The 21038-nt window shown below is 39.3% G+C and overlaps 1 protein-coding gene across 4 annotated transcripts; it reads right to left on the reverse strand.

The window, feature by feature from the left end:
- Positions 1 to 2168: 2168 nt before the first annotated feature.
- Positions 2169 to 20126, reverse strand: GNPDA2 (glucosamine-6-phosphate deaminase 2). 4 transcript variants are annotated; one of them, XM_054029380.1, is made up of 8 exons: positions 20048 to 20120; positions 12659 to 12842; positions 12427 to 12565; positions 11920 to 12021; positions 11169 to 11351; positions 10637 to 10821; positions 8761 to 8935; positions 2169 to 3243 (listed from the first exon to the last, which is right to left on the reverse strand). In XM_054029380.1, exons 3-8 carry the CDS (start codon positions 12548 to 12550, stop codon positions 3182 to 3184), a joined length of 831 nt encoding a protein of 276 aa, XP_053885355.1. In that variant the 5' UTR covers positions 12551 to 12565; positions 12659 to 12842; positions 20048 to 20120; the 3' UTR covers positions 2169 to 3181. The 4 variants fall into 4 exon arrangements, with proteins under 4 accessions (XP_053885355.1, XP_053885354.1, XP_053885356.1 ...); XM_054029379.1 differs by lacking the exon at positions 12659 to 12842 and having other exon boundaries at positions 20048 to 20126; XM_054029381.1 differs by lacking the exons at positions 12659 to 12842; positions 20048 to 20120 and adding an exon at positions 19889 to 20027.
- Positions 20127 to 21038: the final 912 nt, after the last annotated feature.

Here is a 21038-nt window from a genome sequence, read left to right on the forward strand (position 1 = left end):
TTGTGGGTGTCATAAAATCCAATCCCAGGAGGAGTGTTCTTCAAGGCACTGCAGGTGTGGCCAACCCCCAACTTACTTTTCTAACTCTCAACATAAGAAATAATAGATGGTGCATGTTGGATCTCAAATTTCTGGAAGTACATTCTTTGAAGTTCAGGGCAATATAATTGATTATGTAAGTACAAGGAAAAGGACAAACCAGCTCCATATTAGTGAAACAGAAGCTAGACTGTTACTCCATCAGCAAGTGTAAAATACAGTTATTTATGAACTGACAATTAGGAGAGAAATCGTATACCCCAACACAGCTCCTTTCTCTGAAACAGATAGGTGGCCCAATATTAGGAGACCTCAAAGCTTCTGAAAACAGCACCACAGAAGTCTAGATACTAGGCATTACTGATCCCATTTAACTCTTTCCTATCACCTACTTCATGGATACAAGTAAGTGGTAGCTCCCAGGGCATAGCCCTTGTCTAGGTCAGAGTGAAGACATACACTTAGTTGTCTTTCACATTCTTACCATAAATTATGAGATGCTTCTGAAGTATCTGATGTCTGTTTAAAAAAAAATATGTATGTAGGGCAGGGAGTTGTTGCATAATTAGTCTTTAGTTTGGTTCTAGTCCAGTCTGTAGGGGAAACTCACATTCAGCAAATGGTATGGACATGCCTCATCTTTGTAACATAAGGTTAGGAACAACTTCTAAAACAGAGTTTAGAAAACTGCAGGCTTATAGGAATGAATTCCTTAATTCCAGCTTGTTGAAGGGGACAGACTTGCTTTGTAGATGTGTTATAGCACATCACTCGAGCAAAGAGGGTTTTTTGGTTTACAGGTGAGAAGCTAAGTACTCTGTACTAGTACCAGAGGGGTAGCCCTGTTAGTCTGGATCTGTAAAAAGCAACAAAGAGTCCTGTGGCTCCTTAAAGACTAACAGATGTATTGGAGCATAAGCTTCTGTAGGTGAATACCCACTTTGTCAGATGTACTAGGCTCCAGCTAAACTTGATGCAGTCCAGACAAATTGAAGGACAAGTGTCCTTTGAAAAGATTCTAAGCAAATTCATTCAATTAGAAAACTTGCTTCATACAGTGTTTTAAAGTGAACAGATTAGGAGGTTCCACATAACCACCTGCTTTAATCTAAACAATACCAAAGGAGGTAATAGTGTCAATGTTTAATTATAGCTATAAAACAATCATGTTACTATTACTGTGAGAAAGTATTCTCAGCTGGAGGATTGAAATTAATCCTTTTCACAACTTTATACAACTTATCTTCACTGGCTGCTATTTTAGAAAAACTGTATGCTTAAACAAGCAGCTGTTTGGCCAGTTTTAGTAGATGAGTGGTTCTCAAACATTTGTATTGGTGATTCTTCCACCCCCCACTAAATTAAAGACATTTTATATTTAACACTATTATAAATGGAGATGAAGCAGTTTGGGGATGGAGACTGACAGCTCTTGCCACCCCCCTCCCCCCATGTAATAACTTGGTGAGCCCCTTAAGGAATCATGACCCCCCACATTTGAGAACCCTTCTAGTAGATGAATAGCAAAAAAACAAATCTGAAGCATGTAAAATCCTCAGCTCTCACACACACAGGTCATTGTAGTAGGGTGGATCACACTTAAGTCTATCTGGAAGTGTTGAAGTAGGATTCTTCAGCCAGTTCAACAAAAAAGAGGTTATTTTTGCATTTATTTTCTATATAAATGTAGTTAACAAGAGGCTAGTAGACTTGATTTGTGTTTTTGATACTTGAGTATAATTTTGCTATTAAAGTATGTGTTTTAAAGGAGAAAGGCAGAAAAAAGCAGCTTACTGCTCAGAGCCTATTCACCTATAAATCCACATTTATGGCTAAGGAATGGATTTCAGTTTTTCCACTGTAGAAAATTACTAGTTTGAAAGCTAAGACTTCTATTTAAATATTACAATAGATGAAGAGGAACATACCATCAGATCCAGCCCATCTCTTTCAGTGGATATTTTAAAAGGGAATTTACTGCTGGTATAAAGGAGCTGGTCTGGCACAATAAGTTAGCTTTGTCCATACCTAGAGAAAGGCACACTACTACCCTGTCACTAAAGTTGTTTTTGAAACCTGAAATGTTTATTCTCAAACCACAGTTCACATCAAAAACAAAACAAACATGGTAAGGTTTTTGTAAATTTAAGCTTTACTTGGAGTAACAGTAGAAAAGAGTGGTATTCTTAGTAACAGTTGGTTTATAGCAATCTCAGATGCAAAGTAATTATTGTACTGTAAAGTAGTTCTGTTTACAGTCAGACTTGTTTCAATACTAGCCATTTGGATTTTTAGCCATTCTTACTGCAATTAACCTGCCTTTACAATTATTGGCTCACAGTCATTAATGTAACTAGGCTATTCATCTCCAAAAAGGAACACATTGAATGTATTCATTATCTAGAGAGTTCATAATTACCAAAATATAAAATTCCTAAATAAACTTGAAACGTAACAAAAGTGCTATGGCGGAAGTATAATGTGCACATAATTGAAGAATAAGTTATTGTTACTGTTTGAAAGGGTCCTCTACATTTTTAGGCAGTTTTCATACTTTTATTTGCCTGAGTATTGTACAGTAGGACTTAAACGGCCAGAAGCTATTGGCATAAGATTAATTTAAGGCAGCCAAAGTGCAAAGTGTATTAGATATAAACAGAGCATTTCATAACCAAAGTTGTGCATCTGTTCAAGTCCGTAATGTTTGACATGTGAAAGCCCCAAAGCATTTTGCCTATATGGAGACAAAAAAATGAGAAGTGTATTTTGCACTGGTGGAGCCATGGAATTTTGCTTAAGCTAAAGTATAATTTTCTCATACACAGTCAAACAGTACATTGCTGTGCTAAGAATACACTTCTGTTTGTTATTTCTCATAGTATGTAACTGCCATTTACATTTGCTCTGTTCTTGTTTACTTACTGTGGCAGCCAATGAGTCACATCTACAAAATATTAAAACAAAATACACAATACAACAATATATAGAGATGGAATGTAAATGTATAGATACTGGATTTTTTAAAAAATACAGTACTTAAGATTTCCGATTTTAACCGGTTTCAGCATATTGCATAGCAGTAACTTTGACTGCTACCTAAAAACGTTGCTGTTTACCCACATGGAGTTCCTCAATTCCTCCTTCAGTTTTCTTCTTTCATACTGTACAGCGGGTCCACAAGTTTATTGTGAACATGCATTAAACCTTGGGGAGGAAAAAGCAACAGTGCCAGTTTTACATTAGTTATCAGCACACATTTTCTATCTACATTGTGTATTTGCTGTTTTTAACTTCACATAGGTATATACATTAACATTATGCATTGAAGTAGAGAAAAACAGAATGGGCACTCAAAAAAAAAATTAAGAAAAATCAACTATTGGCACCTAGCTATTAATTCAGTTCGGCAGAAGGAGAAACATATTGTTCTGTGCTATTCATGGACATTATACCAGTACTACATATGAATGGGGAATGTAAATTCTGTAATCAATCAATTATCAGTTTTGCATTCAGAACCATTATTTAAGACTTGTTTCAATTGAATTTCAAGTACACACTGATAAAGACTAACAAAAGCAGCTATGTATTTGTGACCAAGTTAGAGAGTGCACAATATTGTTGTACGAGTCTCTTAATTTCTGGTGATGAAAAATTATGGATTAAGATTATACAATACTTTGATACACTCATAACGCTGTTTTAACATTATTGGCTGAAGAAGTTTATTACTACACCTTATGGTACCAAACTCTCAGAACAAAGACCAATTATCAAGAAAGATCAAGAATACACAAATAGAACATACTACATGCATATGAAGTGGTCAATTAACTGTTGCTACAGAAACAGTAGCATGTATTTCCTTTAATCTTCAAGTATGCAACCTTATATCATGGATTACTTTGAAAAGGAACCATATCACAGAACTTACTTATGCACCATCTGCTCATTTAATGTCATTCAGGGTCATCAATTCATTTAATGTCAAAGTGCAGTTTTTACTAATAATTTTCACTCATGTTAACACTTTGGCACGGACACAATTAGGAAATCAAGCTGAAGATACAGTTCCATTTTGTGCCTGATCAAGAGAATTGTTTACTAAACTTCAGCCAGTTCTTTCTGTGCAAACCTAATGAAGGCAATATATGATTGTACACATTATCTGAGGACAGTGAACTTGCTCAGGTTTAGCGAAGCATATTACTTATTCTGAAGAACTTTTATTACTAGTGCTGATGTGAGAGGTGGAAAAAGCAAAGCTCAGAGCCGAGGCTGTATTTCTAGGGCTAGCAGTTTAAAAAAAATGTAAGTAGGAATATGTTACTAAATATGTTTGATACAATTGATGAGAAATCCACAGTGACACTTACAGCCACTCTTAGAACATAAGAACAGTCACACTGAGTCAGACTAATGGTCTATCTAGACCCATATCCTGTCTTCCCACAGTGACCAATGCCAGGTGTTTCAGAGGGAATGAATAGAACAGGCAATCATTGAGTGATCCATCCCCTGTCATCCACTCCCAGCTTCTGGCAAAGAGGCTAGGGACACTCAGAGCATGGCATTGCATCCCTGCCCATCCTGGCTAATAGTTATTGATGGACCTATCCTCCATGAACTTATCTAATTCTTTGAATGTGGTTATAATCATAGAATCATAGAATATCAGAGTTGGAAGGGACCTCAAGAGGTCATCTAGTCCAACCCCCTGCTCAAAGCAGGACCAATTCCCAGCTAAATCATCCCAGCCAGGGCTTTGTCAAGCCGGGCCTTAAAAACCTCCAAGGAAGGAGACTCCACCACCTCCCTAGGTAACGCATTCCAGTGTTTCACCACCCTCCTAGTGAAATAGTTTTTCCTGATATCCAACCTGGACCTCCCCCACCGCAACTTGAGACCATTGCTCCTTGTTCTGTCATCTGCCACCACTGAGAACAGCCAAGCTCCATCCTCTTTGGAACCCCCCTTCAGGTAGTTGAAGGCTGCTATCAAATCCCCCCTCATTCTTCTCTTCTGGAGACTAAACAATCCCAGTTCTCTCAGCCTCTCCTCATAAGTCATGTGCTCCAGACCCCTAATCATTTTTGTTGCCCTCCGCTGGACTCTTTCCAATTTTTCCACATCCTTCTTGTAGTGTGGGGCCCAAAACTGGACACAGTATTCCAGATGAGGCCTCACCAATGTCGAATAAAGGGGAACGATCACGTTCCTCGATCTGCTGGCAATGCCCCTACTTATACAGCCCAAAATGCCGTTAGCCTTCTTGGCAACAAGAGCACACTGTTGACTCATATCCAGCTTCTCGTCCACTGTGACCCCTAGGTCCTTTTCAGCAGAACTGCTACCTAGCCATTCGGTCCCTAGTCTGTAGCAGTGCATGGGATTCTTCCGTCCTAAGTGCAGGACTCTGCACTTGTCCTTGTTGAACCTCATCAGGTTTTTTTCTGCCCAATCCTCTAATTTGTCTAGGTCCCTCTGTATCCGATCCCTACCCTCTAGTGTATCTACCACGCCTCCTAGTTTAGTGTCATCTGCAAACTTGCTGAGAGTGCAGTCCACACCATCCTCCAGATCATTAATAAAGATATTAAACAAAACCGGCCCCAGGACCGACCCTTGGGGCACTCCACTTGAAACCGGCTGCCAACTAGACATGGAGCCATTGATCACTAAGTTTTATCCTTCACAATATCTCCTGGCAACAAATTCCCTGTGTGTTCTTCAGAGTGGAGCCATATTTTAAAGATGCATCTACACTTTTTGCATTTGGTTTTCTGTTTGAAAAAAAGGAGGAAAGCGGAGGAGGGGGATCATATGTCCCAATTTGTGTTTCCTGAAGGCACAAATAGTATTTTTTGATAAGGACTGCACTGCTGCTTTTATGAAGTATATTTAATTTTCCCATTAGTAGATGTGCATTTCAAGAAGAGCACATTTAGAGGCACAAGTCTGATATTTACAAGCTCCACCTATTATATGAGAGCAGAGTGAAGATCTATTCTCCACAGAGGCAGCAGAGTTTAGCATCAGGCTCACCCCCCCCAAGAGGTATCAACTGGGGACCCACTTCCTGGTTACAGACTTCAGGTTTCCTAATTTTACAAGACCCAGTTCATTCTGGGCACAAAGTCCAAGGTACTTGAAACAGATGATCCAAATGATTATGCATTTAAAACATTACCTGGAGGAGGAGAAGAGGCTTAAGAAACTGGATGGGTTGGATAAGGGCCAAGTGAACAGAGAGCAACTGGATTGTCTACTTTCCTGTTAACCTCTTATGGAAAGCATGTACTTCCTGAGTTGTTCAGGCAACCACAGTCCCTCTTTCCTAAAAGCGTATCCTACAGATTCAGAAGTTTTCTGTGTTTATACATAGTACACATTTTAAATGTGCTCTTAAAAGTTTAAGAACTTAAAGCATTCACTCCATTCCTATGAGGATTATTTATATGCCAGTGTTCACAGTTCAACTGTTTTTGCTGTAACCGGATTAAGAGTCCAGTAATTTATTTTGGGCATACATAATTTTTTTTTGCATTCTACAGCAAAGGCAGATGAAAAGTTCCCCTTCCCCCCACCCATGTACTTTCAAAAAAAACATTAGACATCAAGTATGGAAGATTATGGCCCAAAAGGTGAGGTTTTTGGAAAGTTATGAATGAGTGAAAAGAGGATGAGGGGCTACCATTAGAACTAGCTGCTCCAGTTGTAAACAATATGCAGATGTTACTGTGCTAAGGTTCGATGTATAGTACCAAATTTTACAAAAATGACTCAGTGTTGGAGATGGTGAAAGAATGGTAGGTAAGCGAAACAAATACGATAGTCATTTTTGAAACATATCTATTGAAGCCCCCAAAAGAGTTAATAATCAGAAGACCAGGATTCAGGAACTCCTAATGACTAATCCTGGAAGACATTGCCTTTCCTCTGTGGCCTGAAGTGAGACTTCTGTCTCCCCATGTATAAGTTGAGGTTGTAAGTTTAACACGATTAAGAATATTTCAAAAAATTACATACACAAAGAAGCAGTAAATTATAGTGTAACTGATCAGAGTAATTAAGAACAAGTATGAACACATTCATCATATACACAATGTTTATGTTTGTAAGTGACAAGATTATTAATCAAGAGCTACGCTAACTAGTGCATTGAGTCAAAGGAAGCAGTTTTAGTATTCAGTATGTTCAGGCAATCTTGACTAGAATTCTAGATTACAAAGACTAATGATAAAAACTACATTCAAAGAAGTTCAATGCTGATATGGACTAAATTTACTTTTTCAACAAATAGCCAAAATATACACATAACAGAGCAGTGAGATACTCATAATTTAAGTCAAGAAGTAATCTACCAATGATATTGAGGTAAAAAGAAAACCCAGTGGCTTTTGGAAATCCCAAAGTGTGGCCTTTCTTAAGTTGACAATGTCCCTGGAATTGTGTGTTTGGAAGAACAAAACACTTTCAATTAAAGTTAAAAAGCTAGCAGCCCAGATCTCATGGACACCTCAAAATAGTAAGTGTTCATGCCCTGGAGAGAAAGAGGTTCAAAAAAATAAACAAACTTCAATTTCTATCTACCATAACATTAACACTGGGAAAATGACTACAGTAATTTCTTATCCTCAACATCCATAGCCTAATCAGTAAGAGAAAAATACAACAAACCTGATTGCTGTGAAACAGCCTTTGTTATAAGCAGCAATTTACATCATAAGTATAATTTTAAAAAGGCACTCATTGAAAGTGCATTAAGGATCAAACATAAACAAGGTAGTGTAATTAGTGCTAAGGGAACAGCTTTAAACTAAATATACTCGATCTAATTATTGACATACAAAACCAACATAGGAATCTCACTAGATTACATAGTAGGCAAAATGTCTTCACAAATGATTGCAAAGGCTTGAATAATACATTTGGGCCTTAGCAACTTCAAAATTCTGGTTTACTGAACAATGCATGACAAATAAGTCAAATGGAAAAATACAGCAGATAAAATAAATATATATATATATATAAATAAATAAATAAAAATAAAATATAGCAGAAGCAGTAGCTTGAAATGATTTGGAATTAACCATTAAATTTTCTATAACCTGAATTTCATTTTCCAGTGTTTCTGAAATCAATGAGTTACAGCAACAAGCTATGTCCTGTAAAGCAGAGCTGGCTCCAGCTTTTCTGCTGCCCCAAGCAGTGAAGCAGGAAAAAAGATAAAGCTGATCGGCTGCAGCTCAATCGTCAGCGGTAATTCGGCGGCGGGTCCTTCGTTCCCTCTCTTCCACTTCGGCGGCAGCTCTAAGAGGAAGAGGGACTGAGGGACCCGCCGCCAAATTGCCGCAGAAGACCCAGACGTGCCGCCCCTTTCCATTGGCCGCCCCAAGCACCTGCTTCCTGGATCTGGCCCTGCTGTAAAGTCATGTTTCCAAGATGCTGCTGTTGAAGAACACATGGCTAATAGATTACATGCAAAGAAAGTTTACACGAGAGACATAATAATGAAGGATTCTGTACTTTGCTTCTTGCATGAAAGGAATGCAGCTAAGCCTCTTAGCCACAGTATTATATTATATTCAAATACAGAGTTCAGCATTTCATATTTGAATATGGCAACTATTTTCAAATGTACATGGTGCACTTGGAGACTAGGATTTAACCTATAACCCCAGTCATTTTTAACCTATTCTGTTTCAATTCAGTGCTCACCTTTGAAGTATTTCACAGTTTTAACTCTTAGTTCTAAAGTAGCATCTTCATCACATACAAAGATAGTGCGGGGGTGCTGCTGGAAAGCAGAAACTGTCCACATATGATTGACCCCTTCTTCAATTGCCTTGTACAAAGCAAAAGCTTTATGGGCACCTGTTATGAGAATCATAACCTGGAAGATGAACCAAAAAAAACCAACACACAAAAAAGAGTGAGTTTTCCATTTACCTTAAATTCTCAAATCAGTTTTTAATTACTAGTTAGATAATGGAAGCCTACAATATTTAAACATCTTAAGATGAACAGTTCTTTAACTTACACTCTACCGAAAACCTACAACTTTTCAGAGAAAAATATACCAGCATGTTTTAACATGCCCATCATCATATCCAATATCCAAGCACTAACATGTTCCCACTTGACTCCACATTATGAGATGTCAGCCGAAAAAGGTGATACCTAATAGTCAAGAACTGCCAGAAGTTCCGCATTCAAGATGACACATCTATACACGTAGATATCATACAATGTAACATTGAATTATCCAGAGTATTCATTATTATTATTACTGTAGTGCTTAGTGAAAGTCAGAAAGTATGCCAGAAAACTCCTTTGGTTTATACTTTCATGCAATAGCCCCTAACTATAGAGTTATTAAAGGTGACCTGTAAAAGCTAAAATATCAAGTTCTAGTAACTTTACCAGTAATGTACTTATTGTCTCAGTAAGCCAGTCCAAGAAGACATTCAGAACATAACCTGACAACACTTACTTTACATTCCATAGATGGTTGTACAAATCTTCCTTATAATAAAAATCTTACAAACCAGATGGGGCTTTTAAAAAAAATACAGAAGCTATACACGGGATTAGTTTAGTCATCACTGAAATAGCCACCTCTGGGAAGAAACAGTAACAGCAGCACAGGAAACCTAAGCAACAGTTTCAGAGTGGTTAATTCTGTAACTCCCTATTAAAATTACAGGATGAATTTAGGTGGACAATATGAATAAGAATATGGCTAAGACATTTCGATTTTTTTTAAATGAAGAATTCTACAGGTTCTATAGTCACTATAAGTGATCAGGATCTCTCTTTTAAATCTCATCTGACAGAGGTCTCCAAAAGTACAGTGGTCTGTACAGGTAAATTTGACAAGTTATAAATTTGACACACTTATTCTGCTGTAAGTGTGGTACTTTTTGTGTAGTACAAGCCTGTTCTAAAGCAACATAAGCTAAACTGAAAAAATCCCAGAATACCATAATGTGTCATGGGGTGATGCCAATATAAATTGGCAATATATATAAATATATATTGGTTTAAATTCACCCTGAGATAACACAGAAAACACTTTCCCCACATATGCAAATCAATGCTGGGTAACTGGTTCAGAAATGGTTTGGAAGAGCAGAGTATTATTGGTATTAACATTTAAGAAGTCTGAAAAATCAGGCACTATTAAAACGGATCCTTTACTCCCTATGGGCATTCTCAACAGACCATCTAAATGCTTAGACTGATATTTTTGCCATGTTTACACAGTAAGGAATGAACACTACATGTCACCATTAAGAAATGTATCCATTCGTAGCATTCTAAAGAAGCCACAAAAACTTGTAATAATTGCTTACTACCAGATGCCCAGTTTAAGTAAATCTCTAATTAATATAAAAAAAAAAAGTATTGAAATTTAGTTGCAGATTCAGTAATATACTGTTAACTGGTGATTTATTCATTTCAAGATCCTTCACATTAGCTCTATGATAATCAAATGACAAAAAGTAACGTTGCGTGTAATTGTACTGATGAAGCTTTGCCGTAGCATCCTGAATACAGACACATGCAAATTAAATTAACAATGAGTTCTTACTTCTCTAGCATCCATCACTGTTCCGACACCAACAGTTAGTGCCATAGTTGGCACTTTAGATAAGTCTCCATCAAAGTATTTAGCATTTGCCAAAATGGTATCCATTGCTAAAGTCTTTAACCTTGTTCTTGAAGCCAAACTTGATCCTGGTTCATTGAAAGCAATGTGGCCATCAGGACCAATGCCTTAACAAGACAAAAAAAAAAAAAGGAAAAGAGTCAATTTGATAAGGCTACAAATATTGTAAGCAAAGATTCATGGTAGAGTTTCCTTACTTATTAATTAAAAAAATAAGGCAAGAGTGAGAACTAGTATACTATTAAATTAGTTATTAAAATTTGGACACTAACAATTCTATAATTTCAGGTTCAAACTGATTCTCTATGTTAGTAGTAGGAACCTCCCTTTCTTAAACTGTCTGCTTCAAAATGAAATACATTTTTAGATATGTTTTGGATGTGCTGACATAAAGGGATTCAATACATGTATTAACACCATGACAAGCGATCATTGCTAGAGTGTTTTCTCATACCTCCGACAAACAGATCAATTCCCCCAGCTTCTTCAATTTTTTTTTCAAATGCATCACACTCTGCCTGTAGGTCTGGAGCATTCCCATCAAGGATGTGAGCATTATTAGGATCTATGTCAATATGCTTAAAGAAATTATTCCACATATAAGAATGGTAACTCTCTGGATGATTTCTTGGAAGCCCTGGAAACAACATTTAAAGCGAAATGTAAATGGATTTTACTAAAGTTAAGGTTCCAGATTGACATGAAAACATATGGTGGACAAGAAATATGCAGTGAATTTCTTAAATTCTGTCTCACCGGATCAAATAAACCGAAGCATTTTATAGACTGGATATGATTCTCTATTTCCATGCACCTTATGTATACAACAGTGCTAAGTGGATAGTGTTTTACACTCACTTTGCACAGGCATACATGATGATACAAAATATAAGACGGGAAAATTTGGCCCAATAATCTGTTCCTAAGTACCTTTCATAAGAAAGTTTCAAAACACTTCAAACATTGAATTTAGGCTCAACATCCACTTAAATTGGGTAAAGTATTATTTTGATTTTGCAGATGAAGATCTTGAGGCAGGGAGGTTAAAGAGACTTGTCTAGCATTACACAAAACTTGCAGCAGAGGCGTGAATGTCATAACTCTCAGTCCTGTGCTTTATTCAAAAACAAGACGCGGATTTATAGTTTTAATGCAGAAAAAAATGGAAACAGGTCGTATTTCTTAAAATTTGAAACATAACTTACCTACATATTCATCCATATTGAAAGTTTTTACATATTTAAAAGAAAGGTCTCCATTCTTGTGATATTCTATCAGTTTTTTGTAGCATCCTAAAGGTGTGCTCCCTGTATAAAATAAGCTTATTATTCTGATGTTTTGTATGCCAGTAAGACATTTTTAGATGCATTTGCAAAATTATAAAGCATAAACTCTTCACAAGTCAAATTACGCTACCATGTTAGTTTGTAAACCCAGTGTCAATTATATATTTAAAGTTGTGTTAAACCTCATCCTTCTCCCCAGGGGGGGGGGGGGGGGGGAAATGAGTTTTTTTTTTCACTTTTCTGAACTATGGCACACAGAAATATTTACAAGAACATAACATTTAAAGTTTGACTTAGGCATGTCTGAACTTTTATGCAATTATGTACCTATCTAATTTCTAAGACACCTATCGCTGTGGTTAACTAGGAACCAAACATTTTCTGTAGTTACTGAATTACATGAGTTTACAACACAAAACTTATTACCTGTTGGTAAGCCAAGCGTAAAATATCTTCCCTGACTTGGTTTGAATTGGATAATACAATTACAGATGTACTTTGCTGCCCATTCACTTGCCAAATCATAGTCATCAAGAATTACCAGTCTCATTGTGATGGTGAACAGCTTACAGGAAAAAAACGAGGAAAAACATTGAAACAGTTTTATTAGTCTCATAACATGAAAAGTAGAACAAAAATTTAGGTAGGGTTAGTTTACCCTTAGATGTTACTTTAGAAGACTGTGCAGATCTAAAAATCCAGCTTCACATTTCTAGAATATAATGCATGTTTTTATGTATTTATGCATTCAGTCAATGACTTTAGCGGGGATTTCAAGTCATCTGTCTTCCCTCAGGTTCCAGTTGGGCAACAAATTGCAACATTTAGGCTCACTGAAAAGGCTACAGAAGACCAGGAAACAAAACTTGATCAGTAAACATAACCTATTGGTCCATTAATTAAAAAAAAACCTACTCCAAAGGGCAAAATTGTGAAAGAGTAAGAGAATAAAAGGATAGACACTTTCCTTTTGAAAGATAGTACTCTAGATCCCAACATTTTAAAGACTTACACCTTGATCTTGCAAACACTTACAGTTTTATGAATTAATACTTCCAATGAACTCAAATGAGTTCAAGGGGACAACTCACACATAAATGCTTGCAGGATTAGAGACTTAATCTGTCCCCCAATGGAAAATGGGGGCATGGCCAGTAGCTTCTTTTATGATTATCTGAGAAAGCAAAAAAATCAAGAGTTGCATAGCGTTGTCAGTACAAGGTGAGCTATCTTACCTTTAAGTAATTTTTACAAAGAATTTTTTTTGAGAACTTCTTGTTCTTCCATAACTGGTTGAACTTGAGTGCCTGAAGTTAACTAAGAAGTGATATCAATGACAGGAAGTGGAAACAAAAGACTGGCAGGTTTAATCATAATTATATCATTAAAGTATATGGTTCGGGACTATTTAGAAAAGCTGGACGAGCACAAGTCCATGGGGCTGGATGCGCTGCCTCCGAGGGTGCTAAAGGAATTGGCGGATGTGATTCCAGAGCCATTAGCCATTATCTTTGAAAACTCATGGCAATCAGGGGAGGTCCCGGATGACTGGAAAAAGTCTAATGTAGTGCCCATCTTTAAAAAAGGGAAGGAGGAGGATCCGGGGAACTACAGGCCAGTCAGTCTCCCCTCAGTCCCTGAAAAAATCATGGAGCAGGTCCTCAAGGAATCAATTCAAAAGCACTTAGAGGAAAGTGATCAGGAACAGTCAGCATGGATTCACCAAGGGCAAGACTATCCTAATTGCCTTCTATGACGAGATAACTGGCTCTGTGGATGAGGGGAAAGCAGTGGATGTGTTATTCCTTGACTTTAGCAAAGCTTTTGATACAGTCTCCCACAGTATTCTTGCCGGCAAGTTAAAGAAGTACAGGTTGGATCAATGGACTGTAAGGTGGATAGAAAGCTGGCTAAATCATTGGGCTCAACAGGTAGTGATCAATGGCTCCATGTCTAGTTGGCAGCTGGTATCAAGCGGAGTGCCCCAAAGGACAGTCCTGGGGCTGGTTTTGTTCAATATCTTCATTAATGATCTGGAGGATGGCATGGACTGCACCCTCAGCAAGACACTAAACTGGGAGGAGTGTTAGATACGTTGGAGGGCAGGGATAGGATACAGAGGGACCTAGACAAATTAGAGGATTGAGCCAAAAGAAGTCTGATGAGGTTCAACAAGGACAAGTGCAGAGTCCTGCACTTAGGATGGAAGAATCCCATGCACTACTACAGACTAGGGACCGAATGGCTAGGCAGCAGTTCTGCAGAAAAGGACCTAGGGGTTACAGTGGACGAGAAGCTGGATATGAGTCAACCCTTGTTTCCAAGAAGGCTAACGGCACTTTGGGCTGTATAAGTAGGGGCATTGCCAGCAGACTGAGGGATGTGATCATTCCCCTCTATTTGACACTGGTGAAGCCTCATCTGGAATACTGTGTCCAGTTTTGGGCCCCACACTACAAGAAGGATGTGGAAAAATTGGGAAGAGTCCAGCGGAGGGCAAAACAAATGATTAGGGGGCTGGAGCACATGACTTATGAGGAGAGGCTGAGGGAACTGGGATTGTTTAGTCTGCAGAAGAGAAGAATGAGGGGGGATTGGATAGCTGCTTTCAATTACCTGAAAGGGGGTTCCAAAGAGGATGGATCTAGACTGTTCTCAGCGGTAGCAGATGACAGAACAAGGAATAATGGTCTCAAGTTGCAGTGGGGGAGGTTTAAGGTTGGATATTAGGAAAAACTTTTTCACTAGGAGGGTGGTGAAGCACTGGAATGGGTTACCTAGGGAGGTGGTAGAACCTTCCTTAGAGGTTTTTAAGGTCAGGCTTGACAAAGCTCTGGCTGGGATGATTTAGTTGGTGATTGGTCCTGCTTTGAGCAGGGGGTTGGACTAGGTGACCTCCTGAAGTCTCTTCCAACCTTGATATTCTATTCAGGTCCAATAGCACATGATCTGCTAAAGAGAGAAAATCTTTATCCCACTGGAAAGATAAGAAGTGAAGGTGTGTCACAAGATACTAGACTTCAAAAGTATATCACATTTTTCTCTGTAGCAGTGTTTTCTGGCATTGGTCCAGGACTGAATATAGTAAGTCCTGGATTTCGAACAAATGTAAGTTTTAATCCATAACTAACATACACAGGTATTCTTGTCTGATTTGAGGAAGAGGTCATGCCTGGAAGAAGACAACATGATGTAATTACACCTCTAACACTTCTGAGTAAGCGACTGTTCCTTATACCAGGTAAGGACAAACGCCCTACCAGGCATAGTGGCTGAGTGGTTATGCTGCTGAAAGTTGTGGGTTTGAGTCTTGCTCACCCTCACACTGAAAGGCCACCTCCAGCTCACCCTACTGTAAAATGGGTACCTGACCCCAGGTTAGGGCAGTCAAAGATGGTCAGACATGATACTAGCTACATCACTCCCCATGTACAGTTGGTTACAAAACTGGTGTGCCTCAATTGTGTCAGGCTACTGAGCCATGTACTCTGGGGAATTCTGATTATCGCCAAACCCACTAACTATAGACTACCTGCATTCACTTAAACAGTCAGGCTCTGAGATGTCAGAGGTAGTACAGAATGTACTGAAGAGCTTGTATATTAATTTCTCCTAAAACAAATCATATGGAAGAGCTTCTACAGATGCACTACCTGGAAGTTCTATATAGCTTTAGCAAACCATTCTGGTCACCCAAATTCAAGACAGATTAATTCAAACTGACACAGGTGCAGAGAAAGGCTACTAAGGAAGATCAGGGGAATGAAGAACCTATCTTCTGAAGATGACCAAAAGAGCTTGGGCTTTTTAGCAAAAAACGAAGGCTGAGAGGAGGTATGATTATGGTCTATAAACACATCATTGAGGGAGAAGAGATATTTAACAGCAATGTTGGCACAAGAGTACATATGAACTGTGAGGTTCTGGAAAAGCACTCTAATGAAGGGGGCACAAACAACTTAGCTAGTTGTAAAATGGAGCTTGATATATTTATGAATGGGATTATATAACAGGATTGCCTATGAGAGCAAGAGACTAGACTCAAAGACCCAAGAGGCCCCTTCCAATCACATATCCCTAAACCAGGAACTACCTATATTGATCTCTATATATGTATCACACTAGAAATGGTGAATAGAAAATGAGATTGTTCAAGTAACATAGGTAGGTAGTGATGTAGAATTTTCTATGCGTGCAACAATATAGGTCACCGACAGAAAATACCAAAATGTTTACTATTTCTTTTTAAGTTTTATAATATCAATGAATACCACCGATAGATTAGTGACCAGATAGGAAGAAATGTTTATACTCACACCATCAATTCCCGCCAGCCACTCATTAGTACTCATGAAAACATACATTGCTTGTGACAATGAGGTACCAAAACTTCTTAGTAAATTCACTTAGTCAATTAGTCAGTCCTGTTTGTACCAAACCAAGAGATGGCTGAAGTAACACATACACAGAAAGTTAACCCCTCCTTCAACATAAAACTCAAGAAAGTTCAAGACCTTTGTGGAGCAGGAACCACGGTTGGCAAACCACAGCGTAATACGGAAACACACCTGGCAGACTGGAATCCTTCAGGGTGGATTGATTTAAATCAGCACTTTAAATCAAGCGGAAAGCCTCCATTTAAAAAAAAAAATCTTTTCCATTTGTATGTCAATTATTTTCTAATGAAAGGTGCATTTGCACTGGTTGATATAATTATATTCAATATAATCAAAATATGTTGATTTAAAACTAAATAAAATCTTTATACTAATTTTATATATCTTTTTGTTACCTCAGGAGGATATACTATAACTATGTACATTTAAGCAATTATATAGCTTAATATTTTCAGATTCTTAACTGTACATTTTTAGAGTTAGAAAATGGATATATTGCTTTTTTACTTGATAATTAACTTTATGCTCGTAATATGTGTCAAGCTGCATTAGGATGGTAACTGGAATGTAATTAAACCCACACATCATATACAATTTATTTTTATTAAACAAAACCAACTTATATTTTGGATACATAAACTTCTCTTATCAAAACACATTTAACAACTAAATAATTTATTAAAGGAACAGAGGGATTAACGATAGACATGACTAGGGAAAATGGCACCTGGGCAAACTTGTATTTTGGTACCTATGGCACTTGCATTCACTTAACAGTCAGGCTGTGAGCTGTCAGAGATAGTACAGCATGTACCCATCAGCCCTGCTGCTTCACCGGGCTTCCCCCCCTGGTTCCCAAGCCCCGCCGCCTCCCCCAACATTGCCCCGAGCTCCATTCCGTAGCCTCAAACCCCATGCGCTCCAGCTCTTTGTCTCTTGACCACGGCACCTAGGCAGTCGCTCACCCACAAGGCCAGTCCTGGCTGTAGACTGTATATTATACGGATTTCACATCAGCCCAAGCAAATGTTCAAATATGCCTAAGTCAGTGATTTTCAACCTTTTTTCATTTGTGAACCCCTAAGAATTTTTGAATGGAGATGCAGAATCATTTGGAAATCTTAGACATAGTCTGCAGACCCCAGGGGGTCCACGGACCACAGTTTGAAAACCACTGTCCTAATTGAAAGTTACGTGAGCTTAAGTTCCTAGATGCCTAAGTCTCTTGAAAATGAAAGTATCAGAGGGGTAGCCGTGTTAGTCTGAATCTTTAAAAAGCAACAGAGGGTCCTGTGGCACCTTTAAGACTAACAGAAGTATTGGAGCATAAGTTTTCGTGGGTGAATGCCCACTTCATCAGACACAAGACATTCACCCACGAAAGCTTATGCTCCAATACTTCTGCCATAACTATAAAGGGAAAGGTAACATCCCTCCTGTGTACAGTACTATAAAATCCCTCCTGGCCAGAGACTCCAAAATCCTTTTACCTGTAAAGGGTTAAGAAGCTCAGGTAACCTGGCTGACACCTGACCCAAAGGACCAATAAGGGGACAAGATACTTTCAAATCTTGGTGGGAAGACTTTTGTTTGTGCTCTTTGTTTTGGGGTTTTTTTGCTTTTGGGACTGAGAGGGACCAGACATCAATCCAGGTTCTCCAAATCTTTCTGAACAAGTCTCTCATATTTCAAACTTGTAAGTAAATAGCCAGGCAAGGCGTGTTAGTTTTTAATCTTTGTTTTCTCAACTTGTAAATGTACCTTTTTGCTAGAGTGTTTCATCTCTGTTTGCTGTAACTTTGAACCTAAGACTAGAGGGGATTCCTCTGGGCTCTTTAAGTTTGATTACCCTGTAAAGTTATTTTCCATCCTGATTTTGCAGAGATGATTTTTACCTTTTTCTTTAATTAAAAGCCTTCTTTTTAAGAACCTGATTGATTTCTCCTTGTTTTAAGATCCAAGGGGTTTGGATCTTGATCCACCAGGGAATTAGTGACAAGTCTCTCAAGGCTACCCAGGGAAGGGAATTAGCACTTTGGGAGTGGTGGCAGTGGACCAGATCTAAGCTGGTAATTAAGCTTAGAAGTTTTCATGCAGGCCCCCACATTTGTATCCTAAAGTTCAGAGTGGGGAAGCAGCCTTGACAACTTCTGTTAGTCTTAAAGGTGCCACAGGACCATCTGTTGTCTTGAAAATGAAACAGTATCCTAAATTACTTAGGCTGTCCTTCAAACTTTTAAAACTAATAGTTCTCATCCCCTCCCTCCTTATTTTTATTCATAGACTGGAAGAGAAAGACATGTCTCCCTGCTTAGAATATTTTCTTCATTTGGACTAATTAATTCATTCTGTGCCTGGAGAAGAGGCTACTTCTGTCAAAAGCTGGTTTAGCACTTCCACAAATTCTGCTTTTGCACTGCAATATTTTATTTGTTTAGAGACAGAGAGAGGTGGTTGAGAAATTAGTGAATTTCTGTTTGTATCGCTGTGTATGTATGCAAGGAGACAGAGGAAGGCCATTTACTTGAATACCCAGAACCACCCAAAAGCAAGGGCTGGCAGTTACCAGGAAAATCAGTGTTTTTCCATGAGCTGGAAACTTTCCACAATGGGTGGAATTATAAATATTCATAACTTGATAATTGAGTCAATCAGAGCTCAGGTAGTGAGAAGCTATAAAATGGGAGTATGAAACCACCAAGGTGAGTTCAGTGAATGACCCTGATGAGATACAAGATGGTCTCTGGAGAGACAGACCAGGTTCCAATGCCTGTTATGCCTTTGCAGGTCTCTTGCACCCAATAGTACAGTTCCTGGGTCCCCTACAAGATGAAGCCCTTCATACAGTACGTGGCCTATTATGCCATATTTATGAAGTTGGACCTCAAAATAAATGTTTTCCTCCCTCACTCTTCTTTTATACAGACAGGAAGCCTTTAACTAAGTTTTTGATAGAAACCCGTGGATTCAGCATAGTTTTTTATTTATTTAAGTGTTTTAAGAGATCATGATTAGTTTAGGCCTTAACATAATTTTACATTAAATTCAAATTTCATTTTAAACAGATTTTTAACAAGAAAAATCTAATTATTTAAATAAAAAACCTGATTTAAATTTTAAAAGTCTATTCCCTCCCCCCAAAAAATCAGTTTGTACCCAAACTGGAATCTTTAGCCTCAAAGAAAGGAACATTGTCTTATTCAGCAATGTAAGCTGGGTACCTAGGCCTGTACTCCCATGGCACCATAGCCTCACACCCCAACTACAGCCCTCCTCCCCCGACCAATATCCCCCCATTACCCAACTACACCCACACTTCCCTCGGTCCCAGACCAACATCCCCATTCCCCCTGCGACCCACCACAGCCCCCTCCGACCAAAGTTACCGCCCTCACCCCCCCCCAATAACTCCTTCCATTACCCACCCCAGCACCGCTCGATCTTAGACCGATCCTTCCTCCTTCTCTCCCCCCACAGCTCCAGCCACCTACCGCTTCCCCTCTGACCCCATCACCCCTCCCAGCGCCGGCCCGGTCCGGCCCGGTCCACGGCCCAGCCGCGGGGACTGCACTCACGGAGAACAGGAACCCTGCTACTAGACAAGAACGCGCCCCCGGCGGGCGAGCAGGGCCCCCGGGAACAGAACTAACCGAGCTGAGAGTGAAACTGAACCGACTTCAATTCAAGCTGAAGCGGGAGTGTGACCCGGAAACATATGGGAAGGACCGGAAGTGACTGAGAGAGCAGCGACGCGCATGCGCTGCAGTGACTATATCAAGGGGAGACCCGCGCTTGCGCAGGCATCTCAGTTTAGTAGAGCAGGGAGAGGATGTGCTGCAGAGCGTGTGTGGGCGGCCGGCCGGATGGATGGATGGATGTCGGCCGGCCGGCCGGGTCCTTGTAGCCGCAGCGCAGGGGGCGGGGGCCCCCGAACTGAATGCTCCCTGAGAGCTCTGGAGCGGGCCGGCCGGCTTCAGAGGGGAGGAGGTTGGGTCCTTATATCCGAGATCGGGAGGGACAACGGCCGTGTTCTGGGGGAAGGCCTAAGCCGTAGGAAAAAGCTTCCCAAATAAGCCACTGCTATAGGTCCGCGCGCGGCCTGGGGGAGCAATGGGCTGAGGAAGGAAACCAGCCTAGGGCGGGGTGTGTGTGTCAGTCTCTGATCACAGCCAGCCGTTCTGTAGGGCAGGGAAACAGGTTTAGATATCTGCAGTATTGTAGTAGGCCTATTGGCCCCAGGATATTAGACGAAGTGAGTAAGGTAATATCTTGTATTAGACCAATTTATGTTGGTGAGTAAAACGAGCTTTTGAGGTAGATAGAACTTTTCAGTCAATCACTGATAAAAGACAGAAGCACCATATCCCCCTTGGGTGAAGCGTTTTCACAGAATGATCATTCTATGTGTGATTATTCTGTTCTCATCCTCAAATGAAACCTGCACAGCACCTTCAAAAGATGATCTTGGGAGCATAAATTCAGTGTTGGACAATAAAAATCATGAACTTTAATAAAATGAGTTTATGGCTCATTACAACAATCTGAAACACACTAACCTTCCTTTGCCTTTTGACTGCAGATGTGTTAACTGCCCACTTCACCTTGCATGATCTTTTAAAACCGGTTAATGCTTTATGCCAA

This window comes from Malaclemys terrapin, chromosome 5 (genome assembly GCF_027887155.1).
Source record: "Malaclemys terrapin pileata isolate rMalTer1 chromosome 5, rMalTer1.hap1, whole genome shotgun sequence".
NCBI lineage: Eukaryota > Metazoa > Chordata > Testudines > Emydidae > Malaclemys > Malaclemys terrapin.

Coding starts and splice junctions, on each gene's coding strand:
- GNPDA2 (XM_054029378.1), bottom strand. CDS start 12,616: ATGAGACTAATAAAACTGTTTCAATGTTTTTCCTCGTTTTTTTCCTGT. Junction 12,022..12,426: donor TACGCTTGGCTTACCAACAG/GTAATAAGTTTT, acceptor TATTTTATACAG/GGAGCACACCTTTAGGATGC. Junction 3,244..8,760: donor AACTGTGAAATACTTCAAAG/GTGAGCACTGAA, acceptor TTCCTCCCCAAG/GTTTAATGCATGTTCACAAT.